This window comes from Neolamprologus brichardi, chromosome 5, assembly GCF_056152115.1.
Source record: "Neolamprologus brichardi isolate AB-2024 chromosome 5, ASM5615211v1, whole genome shotgun sequence".
NCBI classification, from domain to species: Eukaryota; Metazoa; Chordata; class Actinopteri; order Cichliformes; family Cichlidae; genus Neolamprologus; species Neolamprologus brichardi.
Window position 1 is genome coordinate 26,064,360 of NC_142108.1, and position 26,068 is coordinate 26,090,427.

Below are 26,068 nucleotides of genomic sequence, written 5' to 3' on the forward strand. Positions count from 1 at the left end.
CTGCAGCTGTCAGCCTTGCCTTCCTTTCTCAGTTTGATCTGTCTGAGCCTCTGAATCCCAGCCCTCTCCTTTTTTCCATCTCTCTTTTTTTCCCCCTATTATTCAGCCATGCCCACTGTGAATCAGGGGTCTGGAGATTATGACACAGATTGTAGAGTGGGTCTCTGATACAGAGACAAAAGACTATTAATATAAAATGTCATAGCATAAAAGTAAAAGTGACCCAATCAAAGGGAGGGAGACACGTAGAGGGGGCGAAATGGAAAACATCGAGCTGTCACAGCACTCTGTTCAGGCTGATTGAGGTGAAGTTTTTGATGAGCGATTTCATATCAGCCGTTTCAGGGCGAGTGACACTTTGATGACACAGTCATAACTTTTTAGATCTCTATCTGTTCAGTTTTTCCATTACATGCGAGCTTTCAGTGACATCTCTTCGGCTAGCATGAAGAAAGATCACACTTCTATCTGAAAAACAAAATCTTTAGAAAAGATTAGAGCTTCTTTGATTTAAATAATAAATTGAGTTTATATTGCTATTAAGGCAACAGTTCTAGCTCTTTTCTTCAGCTACATTTACGCACATTTTATTCACACTTGAGCCGAACATATTTCTTATATTTAGTGTCCTTATCTGTTTGGGTTTTTTTTGAAAAATTCTGTGATTTTTTTTTAACTATTTATGACTGTACAGGAAAACATGTTTTTAATGCAGTATATGTGCAGTTTTAATTGTTGTTTGGGTGTTTTCTTCTGCTACAGTATGAAAGACCTTTACATTTCTTGCCTGAGTAAGCTTCACACTGGATGTCCATCCATCCATTTTCTTCCACTTATCCAATTCAGAGTCACAGTGGGGTTGGAGTTTATCACAGCAGCCACAGTATGAGAGGGGGGGTACACCCTTTTCAGGTCGCCAGTCTGCCGCAGGACTAACAGAGAGACTGAAAACCAATCATACTCACATTCACACCTACTGGCAATTTTAAATCACCGGTTAACTGAAGCCCACTCACTGCATGTCTTTGGACTGTGGGAGGAAGCCGGAGTACCTGAAGGGAACGCCACTCAGACACAGGAAGAACATGCAAAGGCCACACAAAAAGGCCCCAGCAGGGTGGTAGATTCAAACCCAGGACCTGTGCATCTCTCTGGCTCTTGACGAAGGCGGTCGCACTTTCTCCCTCTCCCTTCCCTTATCTTTCCTGCTTGGCTTTCTCATGTCTCTGTCTAGTCTTGTCTGCTTCTCTCCCTCTAACCCGGAAGACTCTCACAGTCTGTTCTCTAAAACCTAAAAGAGGAATTATGGATTTGATCAACTGGTCCCTGAATCCAATTGACACCCTCTTCTCGATGAGAAGCCTGGGTTCAGGAGAGCCTATTGAAGACATCTATCTTTTTGGAACCATAATAACAGGGTTCTTGCTGATCGGCCCTGGCTTGGCCCTGGCTTGGCCCTGGCTTGGCCCTGGCTTGGCCCTGGCTTGGCCCTGGCTTGGCCCTGGCTTGGCCCTGGCTTGGCCCTGGCTTATTGAAGAATAAAGAAAGTGGAAACAGCTGTTCGAATCAACACAAGGCAGCCCGCTATGTTGATTGGAACGATGGAGCGAGCCATGGCTTCTTAGAATGGGCTCATTAGACGCAGCACGGATGACATCTTGGAGAAGCTTGCGGCTGCTGTGAGTGCTGAGACTCTGACAACATCGGACAACATCTTGGAGAGGCTCACAGCTGTCGTGAACACTCATGCTCTATGAGCAAACTGGAAAAAATCTCGGTGTAGCTGGATAACATCGTGGAGAGGCTCACGGCTCTCCAACAGGAATGGTGAGGAACCAGTGATGGACATTAGATCGACTGTAAAATTGACATGCAGTGGTTCGCACTAAAGCAAGAGCACCATTATTTCATGTGGCTACTATATCGGCACCAGCTGCTGTCTCAAGGCTGGAGCTGAACAAAACAATTTCTCCCCGATAACAAACTGTGTTTAGACTCTTCATTCCAAACGCCCTTGTACGCTTATCTCCAAGGCCGAGTCGGACAGCGGGTCTGGGCCCAGCACTGGATGAATAGCTGCAGGGCAGGATGGCAGTGTCTGGATCGGCTTACTTCTCACCCCTTACCCACCCCTGTTGCTTGTCACGTGCTTCATGATGATGTGATATGGACATTTATGCGCTCTTTGTGCAGAGGAGTTTTTTTTGTTTTCTGTTCTCATGCTGTCCCGCCCTTGCATGTGACAAATAAAGGCTTTCTTGACTTGATTTGTGAGGCAACATGCTAATCATATTGTTACAATAATCTAACATCACTCAGATAACTGTCAGCTGTCTTATTAGACAGTTTAGTCAGCTTTCAAGACACCATGAGTTTATTTTTGAAGTAGATGATGCTCTGTTATTATTACATTTCTTTTGAGTGTCATTAGAGTACAGCATGTGACCTTCTTGTCTAATTTTAACTGGTACTCCTTAAGAGATAACGTGCTTGGGGAAGGATGGGAATAAACTGGAAAAACAATACGCTATCAGCCAGATATGACAAAGTTTCCTCTTTGCATATGTAATGCTTCCAGCTCTTCATAAATCACAGACGCTCAGAAAGGTTGGCTTTTCGTGGTTTATTCTGCAAAAGACATGGAAAACACTTAACATGTGTCTTCTGGTGGTACCCGCAATTGTAGCTTCCTCACAGTGCAAACGCAACTTGTGTTGACAGACTTATAATCTACTTCTTAAAGAAAGATGGAAAATAATCATTTCTTCAATTTTACTGTCTGTCACACTGAACTTGTACACAAAAAGAAATCTTATGACTTATAAAAATACATTTTACAATCGTATAAAACAAAATAACAGGGTACAGAAGTCTCAGCAAACAGTATCACCAGCTAAACATTGCCCTCTAGTGGACAAATTAACGGTAGCGCACTACATTTTCACTTGGTTGTGCTTTACAGAGAAAATGACCGTTATCAAGCGCACATACCTGCAGAAGACAGAAAACATTTAACATGTGTCTTCTGGTGGTTCCCGCAATTGTAGCTCCTACAATGTAAAACAACGTCACAAAAAGCACAGAAAAACAGTAAGTCCAAACACATTTCCTGCTATGCGCAGCAACCACTAGGGGGCCGACAAAAGCTTACTGCCAAAGAGCATAAATACGGCAGAAACACTGTTTAACAGCAACCAGCCTTTGTTTCGGTTACACAGTAACATTCTAACATCAATATAAATCTATATACATCGACATGTACAACTTATGTAACAACATTCACACCAGAAACCATAAAAATGCCAGAGCCTTTCATTACAGAACTTACCCTCACAGTGCAAACGCCTTGTGAGGAGCTGAAGCCTTAGCAGCTTCTAAATGCTAGAGTGAGATCCAGTTTCTGGGTTCTCAAAATAAAATACAACAAAAATGATAAAATTCACACTTAAAATAATAATTAAGACCAGGTAAGTACATGTTTTTCCAGAATTCCAGTATTTTTTAACTCCGTTACACATATTAAGAGGAAACATGACCCAACATTAGCATTTGCAATAACTGAGGATGTAGATCTACTGACACTTTGTATTCCATTAACATTATAAACATTATTGTGCTTCTATTGCCTACATAGAATTGGTGGCAATAAAAATACATCAACAACAAAATGAATCGAGCACATAATTTACCATTGTAAAACATAACTGTACTGAAACTGTAATGTTTCTCACAATAATGAAAGACGTTGTTACGACCCAGCTCTGCTAGGCGACAGGGGATGTAACATAAATGAGAGAAGGCAACTGAATGATTCTGGGTCTGAGGAGAGAGGTCAGGTGGAGCTGAGGCTCGGTCTCACTGCAAACTGGCAAAATAAACCTTCTGTTTTTCTTTTTTCTAACCCTCCTGCCTCTGGGCTCATTTATGTTACCTCCCCTGTCGCCTAGCAGAGCCGGGTTGTAACATAAGTGGGGGCTCATCCGGGACGCCTCATTGGGAGTCTTTGTTCCTGGGGCGGGGCGGGGGAGAGGGGAGAGAAAAACAGAAGGTTTATTACCACAACTGAAAACCATTACTGAAACAACTCACTAGGCAATGGGGTGATTTAAACAAACACAACAAACAACTCATATATTCAAATAGCACTAATAACACTAATTATCTAAACATCTCACAGGCGCCTACTCAAAACAAAGGTTCAAAAGGCAGCAGTGCAAAGGCAGGAGGGACAGCCTACACAGTCTCTTCACATCAACAAATCCCCCACGAATGAAGAATCCTCAACCTTTTATGCTTCGTGGTAAATGCAGGCAGCCACGTCATTGGTCCGCTGTGTTCAAGGATCCTGCAGCAGCCAATGGTGTGTGTGGACTGGCACACTCTGATCTGCATGAAGGCGGGTGGGCATAGGTCCCTGGCCAGCCAATCACCTGTGAGTCCTGGAACACTTGAATTTCCATAGAGGAAGGCTGGGCCACATGAGGCCAGGGTCCGTAACAGACCTCTACTGAATTAAGAGTTGTATATCACTTTTTTTGATTCACACTTTATATTATATGTATATTTTTTGTGTAGTCGCTTCCTTTTTTTTTTCCAACTTTCTTAAAGGAATTAAAATTTGGCACAAACATTAAACTTGATTCCAGGAAGCTAATTCAAATGTGTTAGTTACAGTGTTGGGTAAGTTACTTTAAAATAGTAACTTAGTTACATTACTAGTTACTTCTATCAAAAGTAACTCAGTTACTTCAAGTTACTCGTTACTTTCAAAGTAACTAGTTACTAGGGAAAGTAACTTTGGTTTTACTCAGAATTCTCTTGTTAATGTGTTGCTTCCACAACTTTGCCAGTCTTCTAGCTTGCTTACTTGCCACAAGTGCACTGTGCCACCTACCAATAGAAAGGAAAAGATAATGTGCATATTTCCACGAGAGAAATCCCACGCCTGGACCGTCATTGACTGCTGCCATGATTCTAGCCTACGTCACAGCGTCATGTGCGCCTTTTACATCCAACACAAAAACTGCAGTCGTGGTGCTTTGATTGTACTCAGAACTCAGAAATTCTGCCTTCTGAATAGGAAGATGTAGGTAACACCAGACTGCAGATGAGCTGCTGCATACAGGGCTGGACTGGGACAAAAAATCGGCCCGGGCATTTTGACTAGAGACCGGCCGCCATTATGGGAAAAATCATAAAGCCTTTGAATGAAAACAAACGCTGTTGTGACAGTGATGTTCACTGTTTTGATGGTATATATGCATCAATCTATCAATCCTTTGTTGTAAGATTCAGATAATTATTTTTTAAAAGCTAGACATTTTAAATGAGAATAAGAAAGAAAAGTATTTCTTTGTGCCCCCCTCTCCCTTTTAATGCCCTACCTGGCCCCCCTGGCAAAACTTTGCTAGATCCGCACCTGCACAGTTACCAGCTGTCAGCTACCTAAAAAAGGATCCTGGTGTTATTTGTCTCTCAGAAACAGTTCATAACTTCCCTTCAACTCATTTATGTCACCTAAAAGGTAAACCTGTTTCTCCATCACCTGTTCAGCTCTGATGATTCAGTAAGGACATCTCCTGGTTTCATCTTCATGTTTCCCTCTCACCAGATAACCAAACCGATATCATGACCAGCAGCTTTTTTGCAGCTGTGGCTCCAGCAAACATCAGCTGATACTAGAAATTAATATTAAATAAATTCTAATAACAGCTGATCAAGCTTAAACGTGCTGCTGTTGTTTAACGCGACATCGGCTGGTTTCCTGTTTCTGGCGCAAAGTGGGCGATAAACAAACAAGAGAGAAAAGCCGATCAGCTGATCATTGATCAGTTTTTATGATTGAAGTAGAAACAGGAGAGGGAGGGGAAGAATAAGAGAAGAAGAGGCAGCTGTGCAGCAAAGACACAGAATAAATCCAGCTTTGTGTCTTTTTCATTGTAGCTGAATTACGGGACAAACTGTTCCTTTTCAATATTTTCTCTGAATACCAGACGGGACGGTTGGCAACTCTAATAATTTATGAACAAAATAAAGTTCAACATCATTAACATCATAGCACCCACCCAGCTGTATAGAAACTCCGTCATGCTAGCTAGTACGCAGTACGGAAAAAGTCAGAATAACGAAAATAAACTCCACCTAAACTTGGTTTATATCTGACCCAGATAGACTGCAGGTCATAACTTCTTACCTGAAGTTCAGTTCACACTTGGACCAGCGGCCGCCTCGGGTCTCTTTTCCTTCTGCGTCCCCTTTCCCTCATCCACCTGCTGGCCTCCACCACTTGCTAATGTTATTGAATCTGTGGAAGCTCCGCGATAGCCACCACACGAAGTAACGAGTAACGACCCTATCTAAATCCCAGTAACGACTAACGCGTTCCTGATTTTGGCATAATAACTAGTTACCGTGCTCGTTACCACAATAATAACGTAGTTACTGTAACGCGTTACTTAATAACGCGTTAGTCCCAACACTGGTTAGTTAAAGGTCGAGGTCACCTCACAAAGAATTTTTCAGGTATAATTAATCATATTTTATAGCCAAAAGGTCAAGAAGCCCACATTGTGATCTTCATTAATCACCATGATTGTGTCTCCACAGAAAAAAAACTGTTTGTTCTGTTCCTCATTGAAGAGGACGGCACTTTTATTTCAGTACTTGCAGGAGACCACATTCTTCACTTCCTATACCAAAGTAATAACCAGGACAAGGGGAGGCTTCTGTACTTCTGGTGGTTTCACCTCAAGCTCATTGGTTTTGCTGATTCTCCTCAGGGATTTTAGTTTAGGTGCTTGTTGCACCATTTAACGAAGCTTTCTATTAGTCTTCTCTATCTTCCATTCAGTCCAATCATACATTCTACTCATCATAGTGATACGTTACATTTCTCCCTTTTCATTACACCCCTTTTATAATCCTGACAAGATATTGGTGTGAACTACAAGTCAGTCGACAGTCATTAGGCTATAATTGCAGTTTTATTGAAAACACTGGCTAGTTGAGCAGAACTATATGCTTTCTTGATCCCAGCTGCTTGGATGTTTCAGTTGCTCATTTACTCATGGTGAACTCCAGGCAATCAGTAAATAAAGTGTTTTTAACAGGCCAATGAATGGCTGTATAGTAATTCCTAAAATTCGATCTAGTTCTTATTTCCTTTCTTATTTATTTTATTTATTTATTTTAGAAAAAAATGTCCATGGTACTTCATGATTAGTGGAAGGTTGTGTAGGGTGCCTGAGGAATGTCACTTATAGATGATTACTTTAGGTACATCTTGCTAGTACAGTGTTGGAGCCCCTTTTTGCTCACAGAACTGATTTTATTTTTTTGTGCTAAAGATTCCCAAAGGGTGCTGAAAACATTGCTTCATGATTTTGGTCCATACTGATACAGTTGATGAAGATTTGTCAGCTGAATATCCATGGTGCAAATCTCCTGTTTCACCACTGTACAAAGGTGCTCTACTGGACTGAGTACAATGAACTCACTGTCTTCAGGTTGAGATGATTAGAGCTTTGTGACATGGTGCATTATCCTGCTAGAAGTAGCCATTAGCAACACTGTTATCAGCAACAAAATTCAGACAGGCTACGGCCTTTAAATTATGCTCAGTTGGTATTTAGGCAAACCAAAGTGTGCCAAGAAAATAACCCCTCCGCCACTACAACATCACCATCCACTTGGACTCTTGAAACAAAGCATGATGGGCCCATGCTTTCTTGTCGTTTACCCCAGATTCTGACCATACCATTTGAATGTTGCAGCAGAACTTGAGACTCATCAGACCAGACAGAGCAGGTCATCTACTAATCAGAAGGCTAGTGGTTCGATCCCTGGTCTGCATGTCAAATATCCCTGGGCAAGATACTATCCCCAAGTTGTTCACTGATCCATCCGTGAGAGCAGGAATGTGTGTAAATGTTAGATAGAACGCATTTATATGGAAAAACCATAGAAAAAAGTGCCTGTGTAGATGGGTGAATTAAGCAAGTTGTATAAAGCACTATTTAAGAACCAGTTCATTTACAACGTTTTTTTAAATCTTCCAATTTTGTTGAGTGCATGTGAATTGTAGCCTTGGTTTCCTGTTCTTAGCTGTCAGGAGTGGCATCTTTAGTACATGGTCTTTAGCACACCTTGATTGCAGTGAGTGGTTATTTGAGTTACTGTTGGCTTCCTGTCAGCTCATAGCAGTCACACCATTCAGACCTTTGGCGTCAGCAAGGCATTTTCCCCAAAGAACTGCCGCTCACTGGATATTTTCCCTTTTTCTTTGTAAACCCTAGAGGCAGTTGAGGGAAAATATTCCAGAAGGTAAGCAGTTTCTGAAATACTCAGACCAGCCCATAAATCATCATTCTTCCCCATTTTGATGCTCCGTTTCAGCTTCAGCAGGGCATCTTAACCATGTCTACAGACTATATAAAACCTTTGGTCAGGCAAATGTAAACTGACATACACTAAAAGTAGACACTTATTGGTTGTGCCAAAGGGAGAGGCCCCATGAGAAGAGGCATGACACTGAAAATTACAGTGTAACTGAAAGTTTTATGAATTTAAACGTGGTGTTGTAATATGAACTCAGCAGAGGTGATGACTTGCCTGAGAAAACTGCACATTTATTAAGATCCGAGCATTTCCATGGAAATTCAAGCTGAGACATGACACTGACTACTTTCTTTCACCTTCACTGCTTGCTTTGTTGCTCATTGACTGAATGGAAAAAACCTGACAAGACAACTGGAATCAAATGCACGAGACACCCCCAAGTGCTTGTATTTGAAAAACCATGTCATCAAAATCAGTGAGTTAAGTTGCATACTCAGGGCTTTTTGACATTCATAATATACAGTCTGACGCTATCTCTCTCTAAATGGAGAACAGAAACGATAAAGTGGGATGGCAGAATGATGTGTAGCTGGGAAGAGGAAAAGAAGATAAACCAGTAGAGCAAGTTAACTTGAAATCATGACATGTTTCCTGAGGGCCTAAATGAGCCATTTTCAGTCCTGATATTAAGAAAGTACTGCTAACAACATGAGGACTTCATTTCATACCTGCTTAGACTAAACCTCCTTTTTCATGCTTCAGTCAACATGATTCCCCTGTTTTCCCAGTGACCACACGATGCCAAGCAATTAATGGCTTCAATACACCCACATTCCACACAAGCCACCACAAAGCAGATGGAAAGGTACAACACACATGCATGACATGACCTAAAAAGGATGGTGGCTGAGAGGGGTTTTTTTTGGACAGATGTGAGACAAAATGTTTGAAATTTTTTAATGTTTTTACTTTGTGTTGATATATTACATTTTATGAAAATTTGTCCCTTTTCATCCTAAACATATAATTTTTCTCATATGTCACTGTTGCCTGCTTTTCATTTTTTGTTTTGTAAAGATGGTTACATGTAAATAAATCTGACTTTAGTATTGTTCTGCTGAAATGCTTGAAGCGGTCAGTGAAAAGAGTGCTGTACTGAAAATTTGGAGGAAAAATATAGCTGAAGGGCAGAGAATGGGGGCAAAAGGAGAAAACTTAATCATGTTTGTTCCACCAAAACTGTTAACAAGATTGACAGAAAAACAGACACATTTCATTCATTGAATTTGAGATTTAAAAACTTGTATTTGGACAGAACCATCGGTGGGATTTTCCTTTTTTCTTTTTCAGGTTTTTTTTTTTTTTTGCAATTATGCAAAAAAAAACATGCATGACAAAAAATGATCTTAATGTATCGTCAATTATACATTCATTTGCCTCTTTTGGCAAAAAAACAAATTATAATAATTCTTCAAATTGTGAACATATCTTTGAAAGCTTGTGAGGTAGACTGTTAAATGCACATTTAAAATATGAAAGAAATTCAGACATTTGCAAATTCAGTCTATTTAAACAGAGACAGGCTGCATTAAAAAAGGATGACGAACGAGTCTGAAAATCCTTAGTTAATAGAAAAATCACAATTGAAATCTCACAATTCACAATGATCTCTGCCACAGCACCCTTTAAAAAAAAATCAGTGCATCACAGTGAGTTGATTATTTTGTTTAGTTATCCGCTACACTTTTGTCAGTTAATTGTCGTAAAAATAAACGTGTCTAAAAGTGGTCCCATATTTAAAATACTGGAGAGACAAATTAAAAAATAATAAAGCAATATCATCAAATTAAAATCTTTAAATGAGTGGTTAAAGTGAGTGCATTAACAGCGTTGGGTGTTTGGGAAAGGTCAGCACAAAAGTCGCGCAGCTGAGAGAATGACTGCAACAATGGAGAAGGCTGGCCGTAATCCAGCTGACCCGCTGGGTGACATACAGTGCTCCCTGTTCTGCCCGATACAGGCTGCATATGCCATTACATGGGGGATGTAGTTTTGTTCGTGGACCCCATGTAGGAGGTGAGCCAAGGGACCTTTCGCAAACACAGCCACATCCTCTCCTCCATGAGTCTCCGCGTTCAGCGGTACGGCTGCCTGGGCCTGGTAGTTGTTTCCCTCTGAAAGGAAGAGACAGAGACAAAAGATGCAGGCAGTCATTATTATTTTTAACTCGCATGGGGATGATAGAGACTAACTCCCAGTGATATCCCTCCATGTTTCAGTGTCCTGCAAGGACACCAAGAAGCTCAGGTACTCTGAGCATATGCTCAATGTCTGAGTGTTAACAAACCTGAAACCCTAGTTAAACACCCCTATTTTGGTTACCAGGAAAAAGCACACCACACACGCTCCAAGTACACCCACCCTGCTCAGTGCCTCACACCGTGGGTGATTCTACAGTGGAATAAAGTCTAGCCATCCTCCAGTAGACTAGTTCCACAAGCACTGAGGTAAGCCCAACTATATCTTGGGGTCTCTTCATCACCAGGTAGAACTGCAAGTCAGTTTAAGCAGCCGGGTATTGAACCACCATGGTCTCTGCCTTTGACCACTGCCCAAATAACAAGCGCTATCTTATCATTATTCTGAATCAATGTGAATAAAATGTTTTTACTTACCATACTTAACAGCAGAGACGTTCTCCCTCGCGCCATTGATAACTTTGTAACCTGGTCCGTTTCCATACAAAATCGAGGTGAAGGGCTTCTGATCAACATCACTCAGCATGGGAGCCAGACCTGTGGAAGAACCAGACGTAATGTAAAGAACTGCAAGTTCTCCACTTCAGCTGTACAGTATCTAACATATGCTTGTCATTACATACCAAATATTGTATTTCCTCTGGCTGTGTAGCCTCCAAAGCTGAATACGTGAGAATGGTCAGCAGTAACTATGGTCAGCGTTTCATGGTCGCTGGTCAAAAGACCTGCCCGGCCAATAGCCCGGTCCATTTCCACAGCTTCATGAAGAGCCTGCTTGGCCTTGCCTTCATGGTGTCCGTGGTCAATACGTCCTCCTGGTGTAAATATTTACAGTTAGGCTAACATGACCTCAGAGTGGTTTGTATAACATGTAATTGAGCCAGATTTGTTTGTCCAAAAAATGGCAATGCAGCTGCTTTAGGAATGACAAAGGGCATCTTGGGAGAGACTTTGAAGCCCTGCTTATATTCTCTGTTTTGTAAACTTGGCCAGTTGCTCCATAAAGTTGAAAAAACTGGCTAAAACTGTGAAATCACTCCCCAGTATTGCTATCTCTATAAAGATGTGGAGGAAGCTATTTCAGATGGTCTGGTATCTAACAAAAACCTCTCTTAATGCAAGCTAACCAGAGGTGACGAAAGTATACACATTCTTCACTTAAGTAGTGCAAATACTTGTGTTAAAAATACGCAGTTTAAGTACTGATTCAGAATGCCCTGAGTAAATGTGGTTATCCCAGCTGGACATTTGTCAAAGCTGGGAAGGATCCTAAGAAAGCTCCAGCCGATCCAGGAGAGAAAGACAACTGCTGCCTAAGCGAAAACCCGTAGTGATCCCGTACGTGTCAGGAGTAGTGGAAGAGTTGAGATGCATTTTTTCTAAACACTGCTCTTCTGTGGCTTTTAAACCCCCAAAAAATGCTGTGCCGAAAATCGGTCCACCCCAAGGATCGGGTCCTCAGACACAGACAGAGTAACATAGTGTACGCTGGTAAGTGCCAGGAGGATTGCCCGGATTTATACATCGGGGAAACCAAACAACCTCTGGCGAAGCGGATGATGCAACACAGAAGAGCCAACTCGTCAGGTCAGGACTCCGCAGTCTATTCACACCTACGGGCCTGTGGACACTCTTTGAGTGATGAGGATGTACACATCCTGGACAGGGAGGATCGCTGGTCTGAGCGGGCAGTCAAGGAGGCCATTTATGTGAAAAGGGAAAGACCATCTCTGAATCGAGGACGGGGCCTAAGGGTACATCTGTTACCATCTTACAATGCTGTGATTGCAGCCATTCCCCAACTCTCTGTGAATGGTACTCATGGCCATTGATCAGTGGTTATTGATCAATGGTCATGACAATTTGCATATTAATGATCAAAGAACTGACCTCACAGCCCATTGTTCATTCAGTGGGCTAGGTTCAGCCATTCAGAGTGACGAAACGTTTCTCCCACTGAAAACACTACGGCCAGATGAACAGACTCAACTTTTTGGGAATCAGAAGGCTCAATAAACACTCTACTTAAAGAAAATTATTATATAAATGCTTATATAAATAATTCCAGCATAGTACAGGCTTCAAAAGATTGCTTGTAGTTTTTTTTCCTATAGGTTGTGATCCACTGACCTCTGCTGCTTCTCTTGGTGGATTTACACAACTGAATTTAAGAAGATGCTACAAGATGTCAGATGCGCTATCATGGTTGATTTACAACCCCTACAAAGTATTTATGCAGCATAATCAGATTACATTCAAAGTTACAATATCATGTAGGCTACCATACAATCTGTTTTAATATTGTCCTCAGAATATATTCTCAGTACTATACAGCAAACACAAAGATGATGATGAGAAGACCAAAATACTGCAGAAAATTGTTGGAACAGGATTTTGATTGATTGGTTTGTTTTCAGTTGTAAGATGGCTTATGTTATAATATAATTTATAATTTTAGTTTTTTACTATAGTTTTAGTTTTTTTAATTATGTTACCAAATTATGTTATTAAAAGTGAGAAAACTATATCACTACAGTATATATATGATGTATATATATGTGGCTTAGGTCAGTAAATTGCTCCTTTTGACCTGTTAATGAAATTCGGTGCTCTGTGGTGAATTTTTAAGGTCAGGTTCCAATTTTATTAAGAAGGGAGAAGAGAGAGAATAGTTTGTGGTTTTTAATAGGAAATGTTGAAATGGTGAAATGTTGTTTCCATGGGAACACAACATATCAGTATGCTGCGTGATTAAAAAAAAGAAAGACCTCTGGCTAAGGAACAGTTTTGCTAAACACAAAACACCCTGCCCTTATTGTCAACTGTTATTCACACTTTTCCAGGTTGATACAGGGTCTACATGACCACAACACAGCCAGGTCATGGCTTCACAAAGAAAGCCAGTAGATCAAATATGTAAGGCCCTTTGTAGAGTTTAAGATAACCATGAGTTTCAGTTCTCCATTATAGAAAACTCTGGCTCACTGAAATGTTCTCCAAGAACTACAAATGGCGATCCAGCACAAGTGAACAAATCAAAGCTAGCACAGGACAACAAAGCAGAAAAACAGACCTAACCCCCCAAATTCAGTTCTTCCTGTTTCACTTTGTAAAATGAATGGTTTGAAGAATGTTTTACTAGGAGCTAATAAGAGACTGAATCTGCTTCTGAAATCTCTTAGTATACTCTGTGTACTCAATATATATGTTATTGTTCAGCATTTATGAATTCATTACTAGCTTCTACACTTCCAGATGGTTAAAGATGGATAACATTTGCAAAGTGACCTGACCTCAATTGATATGAGCTACATACTAATAAGATTCTAAAATATAATATATGCCTGGCAAAGGGAAACAACCAGTATTTAAGTACATAATAAGATTTTGGAAATGTTAAAAATATCTCACATACTGTTTCAGTTTACTAAATAGTAGCTTGTACGTTTGATGCAGCTACAATTTTCCTCTCCAGGATTTGATTTTCATGCTCCATGGATGCAAAAGCAAACCACAAACAAAACTATGTTTTCCTGATGAGGAAACACAGGTACGGTAATGCGTCACTGTAACCACATTATGTCTTTCAGTAAAAGTTATTAATGCGTTACCGTACTAAATTCAGTAACCGCACTGCAGATACAATTATGTACTTGCATTACAAATGTTCTGCACAATAGGCAGAAAAACACATCAAACATATCTTTTTCTTCTTGTGCACTTGTGCTACAATCAGCTGATGTTAGTCATTATACAAGGAGGAAGAAAAGGGTGGTGCAATCGGAGGTTTGAGGTGTGGAGATACAGACATTACGTTTGCTTTTATTGCGCAAAAGGACAACTTGGTAAGGCTACAACGGTAAAGTTGAGCTAGCTAGTGTGTTAATGTCCAGTGTCTGTTAACGCCAGCCCAGCAGCCAAACTCTGAACTTCACTTATTCACTTCAATTATATGAAAATGCATTTCAAGTTATGTTATGGAATAAGGTAAGAGTAAAATTGACTTTTCCCAGTAAGTAATTAATGAACATACTTCATTACTATAAAGAAAAGTAACTAGAAATGTGTGAAACATTAGTTTTTGTAAATAATGACCCAAACACTGGTTATGAAGACCAAATTTAACTATAAAAGCACTCCCTTTTAACTATAAAAGGGAGTGCTTTTAACTATAAAAGCACTCCCTTTTATAGTTAAAAGGGAGTGAATGGGAGGTCTGCTAAGTCTTGGTGAAATCAGCACAAGAACAAAAAAAAAACAACAACTGTGTAATTGTACCATAACAGAGGCTTCAAACTCACCCTCTACAAGCAGGTAAAATCCACTGGGGTTCTTTTTTAGGATCTTGATAGCCACATCCACCATCTCTGTCAGTGAAGGATCACTCTCAGTGTTCCTCTCCAAGTCATATGCCATATCCCCAGGTTCAAAGAGACCTGGAATACCAGAGGGCACAGCTCAATGTGTAACAAGGTATTACACACAGAAAATAAGCCTGCAGTAAAAGCAAATGCATATGGCTCTTTATTAAAACTTCAATGAAACTGTCATAATGAGACTGAGACTCACCCAGTAAGTAATCCACGTTGTTGGGGTTTAGGGATAAGAGCTGCGTCTTGTTCCATACATAATGTTTTTTCTGCAACAAAAAAAAGAAGAAAAAGGTACAGAACAGTTTTGGTGGTACAAATGGAGTCACTTTGAATTTAAGAATATGAAAATGCAATTAGGTAGATAAAGAGGAAACGAGGAAACAAGAAGAGCAAAGAGAAACAAAAGAGGAAAAATTACTTTGTCCTTCATTCTGTCAACCCACTCCTGCACCAGGTTTCTTCCATCTTTCCGTGTGCCACTCTGCTTCAAAATATTAGGATACTCTACATCCGACATGTTTTTGGGAAACATATACTTCCTTCCTCCACCCATAATCACCTGATTTAAAAAAAAAACAACATAGATAATCTTAATCACAGTTTTTTTGGGGACCAAATAAAAACATGTCCTGTGTAAGAAACCATCATATCAAACATTTACTGTTGGCTCGTAAACACAGTGCTAATGCTCAACGACGCTATCAATTTGTAACTTCCTTTGCCTGACTAGAACTTCAAATTAAGCAGCAAACAGGGGAGGAAGCTCTATGAGAATATTAAAGCACATTTCTAGCTCATTGCTAACATCCATGCAAATCTGAATCTTCAAAACAAAGAACTTTATTTAACCAGGAAGGGAAATGTGCGAGATTAAGAATGTCTTTTGCAAGCATGTCAAGCACTAGTACGAGATTACGCTAAACAAGTTCCAAACGTTTTAAATATCTTCGTGTAGATGTGTACATTTGTGTACTTGCTCATTGACAAACAGTGTATTTCCCGCAATAACAAAAGTATTTCGCCACTTAGTATTTCGCTTTTCACATGAGGTAGCACATGAAAGTGCAACTGACAGTCTGCAGCTGTAGCACATGTTTCCATTTTATCCAGGAATGTCACAAAAGACGCTTGGTTTTTATTCGTGCAGATCGTATAAATATTGCAAAACTTTGACAAAGACAAAGTTTTGCAACAAACAGAGAGAAGCGACTCAACCACCATCGTGTTACCTCACTGGCACTTCATAGGCATTTATTCAAATAATAAGTGTTATTTCTATCAGTTTTAGGCTGAGTTCCTTCATTTGGTGTGCATGCCATTTGTGTTGCAGCTCTTTGGTCACAGTAAAAACAGATAAAGAATATTTTTGAAATATAGAACAGTGCAAACATCAGTGATATTAGGATCATTGATGTCTGCACTAGTTTATGGCAATCAAATCAAAAGTTTATAAGGATATTCAGCTATAAGCAATAAATGTGACCTTCACTAGACTGGACTCTGGATCTCTGGACAGTGAATGTCTGAAATATGTTTCATGACAATCATTCAGTTGTTAGAAAAAATGAATTTCAGAGTGGAATAAAGTGATAAACCAACGAACCACAGTCTGGATACTGGAGCTGCTAATAACGTCCACAGATAGTCGATCAATTAATCTTCAGGTTTAATCTGATTCTCTACTTTTCACTTACATCAATGTTGGGAATGTTTTCAAACAGTTGTCTGGCGATATCCTTGCAGCCAGCTTGCAGTGCTTCTACTGGCATCTCATTGTCAGAGTACCAGTCTCTGTCCACACAGTGTGCGTACGCAGCACTAGGAGTCGCATGGTTGACGCGTGTTGTTGTCACTATGCCCACTGACTTTCCTGTAAACAAACATGGATATTGAGAAACCCCTCAGATATGTAAATAACCTTTTAAGGATACGTTTCCATCTATATGTTCGGTGAGTCCTTTCAGTGCAGCAGTGGAATAAAATCATGGGTCAGTTGTTTTGTATCTGCATTGGTAAAAATTGGATGCCACTGTATGGGGAGGGGGGGAAATCAGTGGTAAACAAATTACACAATTTACACCTTAATTATTAATTATGGTATAAAAAGTCATTTAGATCTACTGGAAACAGGGTGTCAAATACTGCCTGTCATGTTCCCAGAGGAATGATTGGCTCTCTTATTGTCTGTGACCTGTGAACCATCCATAAACCAGTAAAGTATAGGTGATTAAAGTAAAACACAGAAATCAATGTCAATACAGAACAAGTATATCTTGTAATGCCAGAAACAAAAGTAATAATATTAAGCCAAAACGTTTGCAGCCTGATGAACAGCAACTGCATCCAAGCCATTTAAAAATCACCTTAACTTCATTAAATCAGACCAGCTTATAAAGTTTTAGCTGTTAACTATTGTTCACAGACAGAAATAATGAACCCTGAGACCTACAGGACAGTAACTTCCCACAATTCGCTGATGAACATAAGTCAGTAAGTAAAATGGGATTAAGTCAAGAACAGCATTATAAATAAGACTTTACTAGTGGCTGAGTCTATGACATGACCAAGCAGACCAGCCAACCTAAGCATACACCATAGACTGAGTAAGAGCTTTAAACTTATCCCCACCACCGCCATACTGTAGCACTCATTCACACCACACATCTGGCTCCTCTTCCGTGGTGCATTTTTTTTGTTTGTTTGCTAGTGTGAGTGTTGAGTGTTTGAAGTGCAAAGGTTAATACTCATATAAACTTTGAGCTTTGTTGTTAGGATACCTAGTAAAGGTAGTTACTGATGAGACTTTAGACATGCTTCTCTAGGCTGATCAATATTTAACTTATTATGCAGGTGAAACCACTTAAGGGAGGAGAAAAAAACTGCATATTTACTTTCTAGTCCACAGACATGCATGTTAGGTTTGTTGATGATTCTACGCTGGTTGTGGATATCAGAATCAATGTTTGCCTGTGTCTTTGTGTTAGCCTTGTGGTGCTCCATGGTTTTCAATCATCCCCCAAAAAATACACATGCGAGCCTAACACAATCCCCACTGACCCTTGTGCTTAACACGGCTGGATGAACTTAGTAACATGATCTGCATTTTTGAAAAGTTTGTTGTCACTCTACCTGCGTCCTTTGCCCATTTAAGGATCGAGGTGACCTCATTGCCCTGTGTGGTGTTACACTGGGAGCGGACAGCGGCTGCACTCACGCCCACAGTGCCCTCATTGGCCTTAACCCCGCATAGGTAAGCTGTGGCTGTGCCAGCACTGTCTGGCACCTGTGCATTGGTGTTGTAGGTCTGCAGGGACACAGTGCAGGAGAGTTTGTGTTAATATGATCTGACTTGTTTAAACTTGAGCATTAACTATGAGCACTGACAGCTCTATTTTAAAAAAACAAAACAAATAAAGGTAAACCAGAGTGTCTACAATTCTAATGAGCTTGAAGGTCTCTTGTCTTGGGCTGCTGTCTTGTAATTTTTTTAAGCAATCTTCAGGAATAGCTCTCCAGGCTTCTTGAAGGACATTTCAAGCTCTTCTTTTGATGTTGACTTTTTTTTTTTCCGTTCCCCGTTAAGATGATCCCACACTGATTCAATAATGTTGAGGTCCGGGCTCTGAGGTTCTCCAATCCACTGATAATGTTCCACTGTTATTTTCTTTTTTATCAAAGTATGGTTTTACTGCACTGTCAGTATTAATGGTATCATTGTCATGCTAAAAAATAGTGTTGCACAGTGCATCAAAATCTGATTGTACTTTTCTGCTCTCATAATTCTTTCAATTTTAGCAAGATCCCCAAGCTGTAATGCAGCCCAGAACCACGACAGAGCCTCCACCAAACTTTACAAGTAGCTGTAGACACTCACTATTGCACCCCTCTCTGTAAATACTCAAATTTGATTCTTCACGCCATCAGACCTGCTGCCACTGATTATCAGTCCAGCTCTTCTGTAATCTGGCATACCTTAGCCTTTTCCCCCCAGCCTTTTCCTCCCTTAAGAATGGCTTCTTGACAGCTACATCCCGCTGAGATAATTTCTATCTTCAGTGAACAGTACAGACGGAAAGGCCCACTGCATCTGTCAAGATATGTGTCAGGTCTATGCTGGATTTTTGTTCCATTTCTTAAGAACAAGACTTTTTAATCACACATCCTGTTCATTTGCTATAAATATTGTTTTAGGTCTCCCACTCTCCTTCAGATTCCTCTAATTTCTTCCAGTTAACACGTCTTTGGTAATCATCTTGTTGTTCTTTGGTATTTTTCATAGATTCAACTATAGAAATGTGAACAAATCACGTGTTTTTGTGATAGCCTGCCAGTACTAAAACGTTTAAACCATTTTAAGTTGTTTTTCGTTAAATAGTCATTCGTAGGCACATTTCTTGAGCTAGATGCCGTTTTTTATGCCATGGTCAAGTGCAAGGACTGGACTGTAAATATGTGGAAAAGCAGCCAAAGGAAAAACATCTTTCTTGAGAAAGCCAGGAGAAAGATTTCTAATGACCACTTTAAAAATGACAAGAAATCTTGGCTCACAGGAAAGAAAACATATAGTAATTGTGGTGTGGTTCTCAAGACTTTTACACTTTTAACTCTCAAGCAACCAAACTATTTTAGCTACTTTATTGGGGTGACAAATGATTCTATTGGTTATATTTTAATGTAAATTTGAAGGCTTCTCATTATATTCATCACATCAATACTCTTTCTTTATCTGTGAAAAATATTCTAAAATGTTCTAAGATAAATAATTATGGTTTCCAATGTAATGCTTAGAGCTGGAAAATGAAAAATATCAAAGACAATATTGTCAAAACATTATGTAAAATATAAAATAGGAAACAACTTGGTAATTAAAATGATCATAACGGCTCATTAAATGTTATTCAGGGTCATAAATGACCCTTCTTGGACACTTAGAGTTAGGGCAAAAGGTTTTCATTTTTCTTACTGTCATCATATCAAAAAAAAGAACAGAACCAGTAATTCATTGGTATAACTCAGCATTGTCTAACTTCCCTTTGGGAGTTTTGTGGCTCTTACATCTAAACAGGTTAAAAATATATAGTCAGATCTTTAGAAAATTGCTCGAGAATTTCTATATCCTGCCGTTTTTAGAGAATGTTACTGTAAGAAAAATATTTTTTTAAGAATCATTGCAGTCATTGCAATTTCTTTCTTATCTGATTTTTTTCAAGCATGCATTTCACAAACACAGCACTAGAAGAGCAACTTTTATCAGGTTAGCATAATAAAGGTATTTTTGAATTGAATACTAAAAGAAATGCATCCTTTTACATTCTCTAGAATCTAAAATGAATAGTTTAGTGAATTGTTGTTGATGATTCAATGAGATATAAATAATCAACCTATTTTTGTATTTTAACTTTTTTTAATCTATAACTTACACACACCCAGTATGATAAACACTAAACAGCCTTGTTTCCGGTCACAGGCCTTTTCTGGAAGCCATTAATAGCCAAAGCACGATCAATACATTGTGTCATAGTGCACTTTAGTCAGACCTTGGATAAAGATACAAAAGGGAACTTGTCCATTTCCAACTGCGTCTCTTCTCCGCTCTGTCCATTCAGCTGACCCTTCAGTATGCGAGCAGCTGTCACCGTGGGAACACCCATCCCTAAACCGCAAAAAGCAGAGTTTTATGACAGATTTTGACACAGCGGGGACAGAAAGGAAAACCCTGTGAAAATCAAAGATTAAAGAGTTCATTGTACTTCATTTGCTGCACATGGACATTTTTTTGTTGAAGTTGACATCCTAGAACAAAAGGACTGCTGATAGGCAAAACATTTCTTCTGGATTCATATTACTTCAAAAGCAGATACCAAAAGAAAAACAAGGTAAAAGAAAACAACTACACTTGCAGCAGATACTTTTTAGGTCACAGAGATGAAGGAGTCTTTTGTAGTTACAATAGAGAGAAATAATAATGTGCCCTACATACTCAATATATGTGCTATGGTCCAGCGTGGCTTTGTGCAAGTAGACACTAAACACCTTTCCAGACACATTTCTTTATGCATTCACATCAAATCGAGAGAGTTGCGCAGTGGGACCATGTACTTAAACATGCTCAGCACTGCAGTGCCTTTTGGGACACTAATTTCAGCACAGTCCAGTACATGCAAGTCTTAATATTCCCCTGGGAATAGTAAGCACAAAGCAAGATGTTGGGTGCATACTAAGTTTTAACACATTAACAAGTTTCTTATGCTGTTTCACATACTAAATAGCATGCCAGTGTTGAATCCATGGATAACTCCTAATGCATTTTGATGAATCTTTTACATTTTCAGTTAGAAAACTGAACTCAAAACACTTAACTGATCATTTCAAACACTCCAACATACGAGACCATTGTCATAAAACTCACATTTATAGTTTTGTACATAGAGAGCAAAACTAATTATTATGCTTCAGCCTTAGGTCTGGTTTTATTAGTCAGATTCATGTCAAAGGTTGCCCTGCATGTAGCTTAGCTTAGAGGTCCACAGAGGAAACAGCTGACTTTGGTGCTGAGTGTTGTTACTTAACAGAATCCTGTAATATTCCTGGTAAAGAATAATCAGTAATCTCAATTCTTGGGAAACATTAAATAGTTAAACAATTGCACACACTTTTTTTTCATTTTATTAATTTTTCTGTTATTCAAACATAACTGTGCAAACATAACTGTGAATGCAGCAGCATGCAAGAATGTCATGGTGTGCGCATAGAGCAAACAGAGAGGCTGAAAGCAGAGGCCCCCATGGAGGATAAAAGTTTTTGTTCAACCAGCGAGGAATCCAGCACAAACAGAACCCCAGTGATCCAGTGGCAGCACGCTTGCTTTGTTTGCTCCCATTCATTCACCTCACTCATTGGAAAAAATGTTAAAAATCTCAGTCATCTTCTACTGATCAACTGAATCCTCTGTAATATTGTTCAAGTCTAATTACAACACGGAATTACTTTTACCCTATCAAAGTGTCAAGGCTCTGCGCTGACCACAAGTCTTTGGTGATGAGCCTATTGAAGAGCTAATGCTTTGGTAGCCGCAGTTGCATTTCACCTTTCATCTGCAGGCATTGATGTAACTTTATTAACATCTTGCCACAAATCTGTAATGACGTGTCGCTTACCATCTCCAAGGAAGAGGATGAGATTCTTTGCTTTGTTTTTATTGAGCTCTTGCAGCGTCAAAGCATTCTTCAAGGTTCGCTGAGCCCATGTGTTCCAAAACTTTGGATCTTTCTCTTGCTCTGTGTATTACAATAAACAAATCAGGTTATATTCGGATAGTCCTAGGAATCACCAGATGCAGGTCTGCTGAGATTTTGCATTGACACTGTACAAAATGCCAAAGGTGCATTGGTTCCAGCTTCTCCAGCTTAAATATTTGGGGATTTCTTTATTCTTTCAAGATAGTCAACCAAATATCTTTATCTAGTTATCAATCCATTATTGAAAACAATAATCATCGGATTTAAGATGAAAACATTTTCAAGCAATATTAAAGCCAGAAAATTACTTGTTTTTTGTGGCAACACTAAACCAAACACAGCTTGATATAAAAGCTTCTTTTTAGGATTTTCAACCTTCCTAGTGTGTGGTGGACACCTACTGTTAAACTACAAACCATTAGACTGTTTCTGTTGTTCTATTTGTTGGGTTTTTTTAGCAGCTGACTACAAACACAGTGACTTACCCGGGAATTGTGGTTTTCCCAAGCTCCCCAAAATCAGACAAAAGCAAATGATTAGCAGGGCTGTCATCTTCCTGTTGTCAAGTGTGTGCGGGTGACACGTTACTCTAGACAGTCACCACATGCCACTTTGAGAAGCTGGAGAGGCCTGGCCGCAGTCGTCTCACAGCTACAAGAGAACAAGGGCACAAACTAGTAATTTTGCATGTGTCATTTAATCGTACACTGACTCTGACATACTGGTTTAATATTTATTTACTGCATGATAAAGTGACCAAGTGCAGTTGTTAATTGCAAGCTACACTTGTCTTTCTTCTGTGTTATGTGGAGACTGGAGTTATAGGCAATGAATACAGACATTAAGCAAGAGAAAAAATCTCAGGTTAATTTTTCAACCGAACCTCGGAATTTGCTTATTTTGCTTGATCTTTACAATAAAGACAAGCTGATATGAAGCCAAGTCTTTTCAACATTTGGTCACCCTTCTATAACAAGAAAGTGTTGAGATAAAAGTCCTTTCTGTCACAGACATTTCCCCAAATAAAGAAACAGGCAAAAAGGAGGCTGCGAGGGGGTGGGGGTGACACAAGAGGAATACAACCATCTGTGTTCATTTCATCTAAGCCACTTAAATGATATGTCTTTGCATTATTGATATGACTTGCTCAAAAGTGGAGCTTTCAGCCGCTGAACACTTTGTAGGCAAAACAAAAGAAGAGCTTGGAGAAGTTAAGCTTCAGGCCTTGCTGTGAATGTAAGTAGTCACAACAGGGGCCCTTATGGGTCCTGGCCAGTCTGGCTTTCAGCTATAATTATACACACCCTCTTCTTTCTTCTCTGCGCTTATAGTCAAGGTCATTTTAATGGGATTGCACTCAATGGCACTGAGAGGTTTAAGAGCCATGACAAAGCCGATTAACACCAAATGATTGACTGCACATGTCCACCCTTGAATGAAAACCTCGACATTAATATTTCTTGACACAAAAATCTTTACCTGAGGCTAATTACTTCAGTTACAATTATTTCATCACCTCCAAAAATAAGCTTAAAATTGAATCTGTCCCAGACTCCAAATAAGAAGTAAGTCTGAACATACCAGGTTAACTAAAAAGAAATGTCAACACCAACCGGGCAAGAAATCGTGGATATAATAATGTAGCATTTCCCAGATGCTGCGGGCCAGTGGTCATTAACAGACTCAAACTCTGCCAGGTCCACCCAGTGGCACTGAACCAGCCAGTCTGCAGGTAAAGTAGCAGAGCAGTGCCATAACTGCCACCAGCAGGATTCCTGTCAGCGCAGTGGTCAGTATCACATTGGCTTCCGCTTCAGTCATGGTGTCACCAGACATTCAGATGCTCCAGTGTGTCCGGACCGGTGTCAGCTAGAGCGAGGTGTCCCAGCACCAAACAGCTTCACACCTCTCAGCCTTCCCAAGCTCCTATTGAAGCTTGAGGCAGGTCACGGGGGCACTTAAATGTGTAATTCCAGCAGGCAGCAGCACCAAAGCATGGATTAGGTTTTTAATTCTGCTCAGAATTGAACGGCTGACAGATAGAAGCTATTACCTTCAAAATATTACATCAAAATAAGGCGATCGATGTGGTGGCAGGTTTTCAGACAGCAGAGATTGTGCTGTCTTCTCTGTTTCTGTCAATTTTAAAAAGGCAATTTGTTTTGCGTCTGACACCAAGCTGCCTCATGCAACCTCTTCTATGCACACAGAATAACTAACACTTCCGCTGCACTACACACAAATGTGGTGGAAAGCATTTGATTGCAATCTCTATACTTGAAATACTCAGACATCCACAACATGAACTTTTACAATATGTAACTTTCGGGGCTTTAAGGATTTTGCTACATCAAATCCTTTATTCATAAATGAAGTACCTAATCTCAGTGAAAATGATAGAATACGGAGCCAGTGTCTCTGCAACAGATGACCAAAAACATTTTTTATAATCCAGCACAAATCATTTTACATGGCTTTACAGCAAGCAGTAACTGGCAGCAATGCCACAGCAGATGGAGAGAGGGAAAACACGATTAAATAAAGGAGGGGGAAACGAGCTGAACACCCACATTGCTGCTTGTACTCCGACAACGTGGTTTCTCCGAAAGCAACCTGTTATGTGTAGAAAACACGACCAAAAAAAACCAAAAAGTTCATTGCAGTTTTACTTACTGAGTTGGCTTCCGTGGGCAAAAATGACACCAAAATGTGCTTGCAGTCCACTCAGTCCTCCCTCTTGAAGTGCGTGTCCTGGTCGCTGCTTCCACGGTGCTTTTCAGAGGGCCACACTTGTTTGATTGAGGCTCCAGGATCTGAGAATAGCGGTCTGTATCCCACGAAGGGGGGAGAAAAAAAACCCTTAGAAATAACGATGCCCTGCTGCTGCCATGGGAGTGAATGGACCGAGAGCTCCGCCTGCCGGTCAACACTGGAGTTGCTTCGAGAACAGAGCACAGTGGCACCATTACAGCGTTCAATATTCATACTTCTGCAGCAATCAGGGGCGTTTCCAGGGAGACAAACAACAAAGCAGTCCACAGGGAATCTGAAAATGTAATCATAAATAAATTGAATATCGATAACTTTCGTAAAAAAAAAAAAAAAAAGACAATGGGCACAATTTTCAGGCTGTGTGCAGTACTAATACAGTTCTATCATGTGAAAAGTGGTACTGAAAAAGAGCTCATGGCATTCCTAATACAGATACATCTATATTATATGTTAATACATATCATAATATGTTTAAATGTAATCTCAAGTACTCAAACTTGAGAACAGCCTTTGTCAGAATTACTGATTCACTCCTGTGTTTATCACTTTAGTGTTGCATGCTGTTAATCTTATATTACATATTTATATTTATTTTGAAACTTGCTAAATAATACATGGTATGGAGCTCAAATTACAACACTTGATACCAAAATATATGTGTATTTAAATATTTAAAAAGGGATTTTAGTAAAGTACAGATTTCATCACTGAGCCATACTCTCATCCAGCGGTTCTGGGCAATTATTTTAAGTCTAGAGTGACCACATCCCTAAAGAAGTACATGTGGGACAAAGAGTGTGTTTGTGTGGGACACTGTGGGTTACTTATGCTGAGATGTGGTCTTAATTTTTTAAGAAACATGTACAAACTGTGCAGGATTTTTAGCATGTGAAAAACAAGTATGACAGCTCTTATAAACTAAGAGCGTTCTTCGTTATTTCGGCTGCTTTTCTGTTTGGTAATATTTTGGTTTAAGCAGTTATGCATCTGTATATGAGCACATTTCTTTTTGAGTCATGTTTCTCTTTGGGCTCTTGTGTGTGCTACTTCCCCCGCCACTTCATGTAATTATTATTTTTAAAAATTGAGG

General features: G+C 39.7%; 1 protein-coding gene across 1 annotated transcript; it reads right to left on the minus strand.

Moving 5' to 3' along the window:
* Positions 1-9,622: 9,622 nt before the first annotated feature.
* alpl (alkaline phosphatase, biomineralization associated) lies at positions 9,623-25,018 on the minus strand. Its single transcript, XM_006782904.3, has 12 exons — positions 24,880-25,018; positions 22,692-22,857; positions 22,126-22,245; positions 20,506-20,621; positions 18,098-18,272; positions 16,663-16,838; positions 15,387-15,527; positions 15,165-15,234; positions 14,897-15,031; positions 11,219-11,410; positions 11,013-11,132; positions 9,623-10,511 (listed from the first exon to the last, which is right to left on the minus strand). Exons 2-12 carry the CDS (start codon positions 22,756-22,758, stop codon positions 10,246-10,248), a joined length of 1,578 nt encoding a protein of 525 aa, XP_006782967.2. The 5' UTR covers positions 22,759-22,857; positions 24,880-25,018; the 3' UTR covers positions 9,623-10,245.
* Between the last annotated feature and the right edge of the window lie 1,050 nt (positions 25,019-26,068).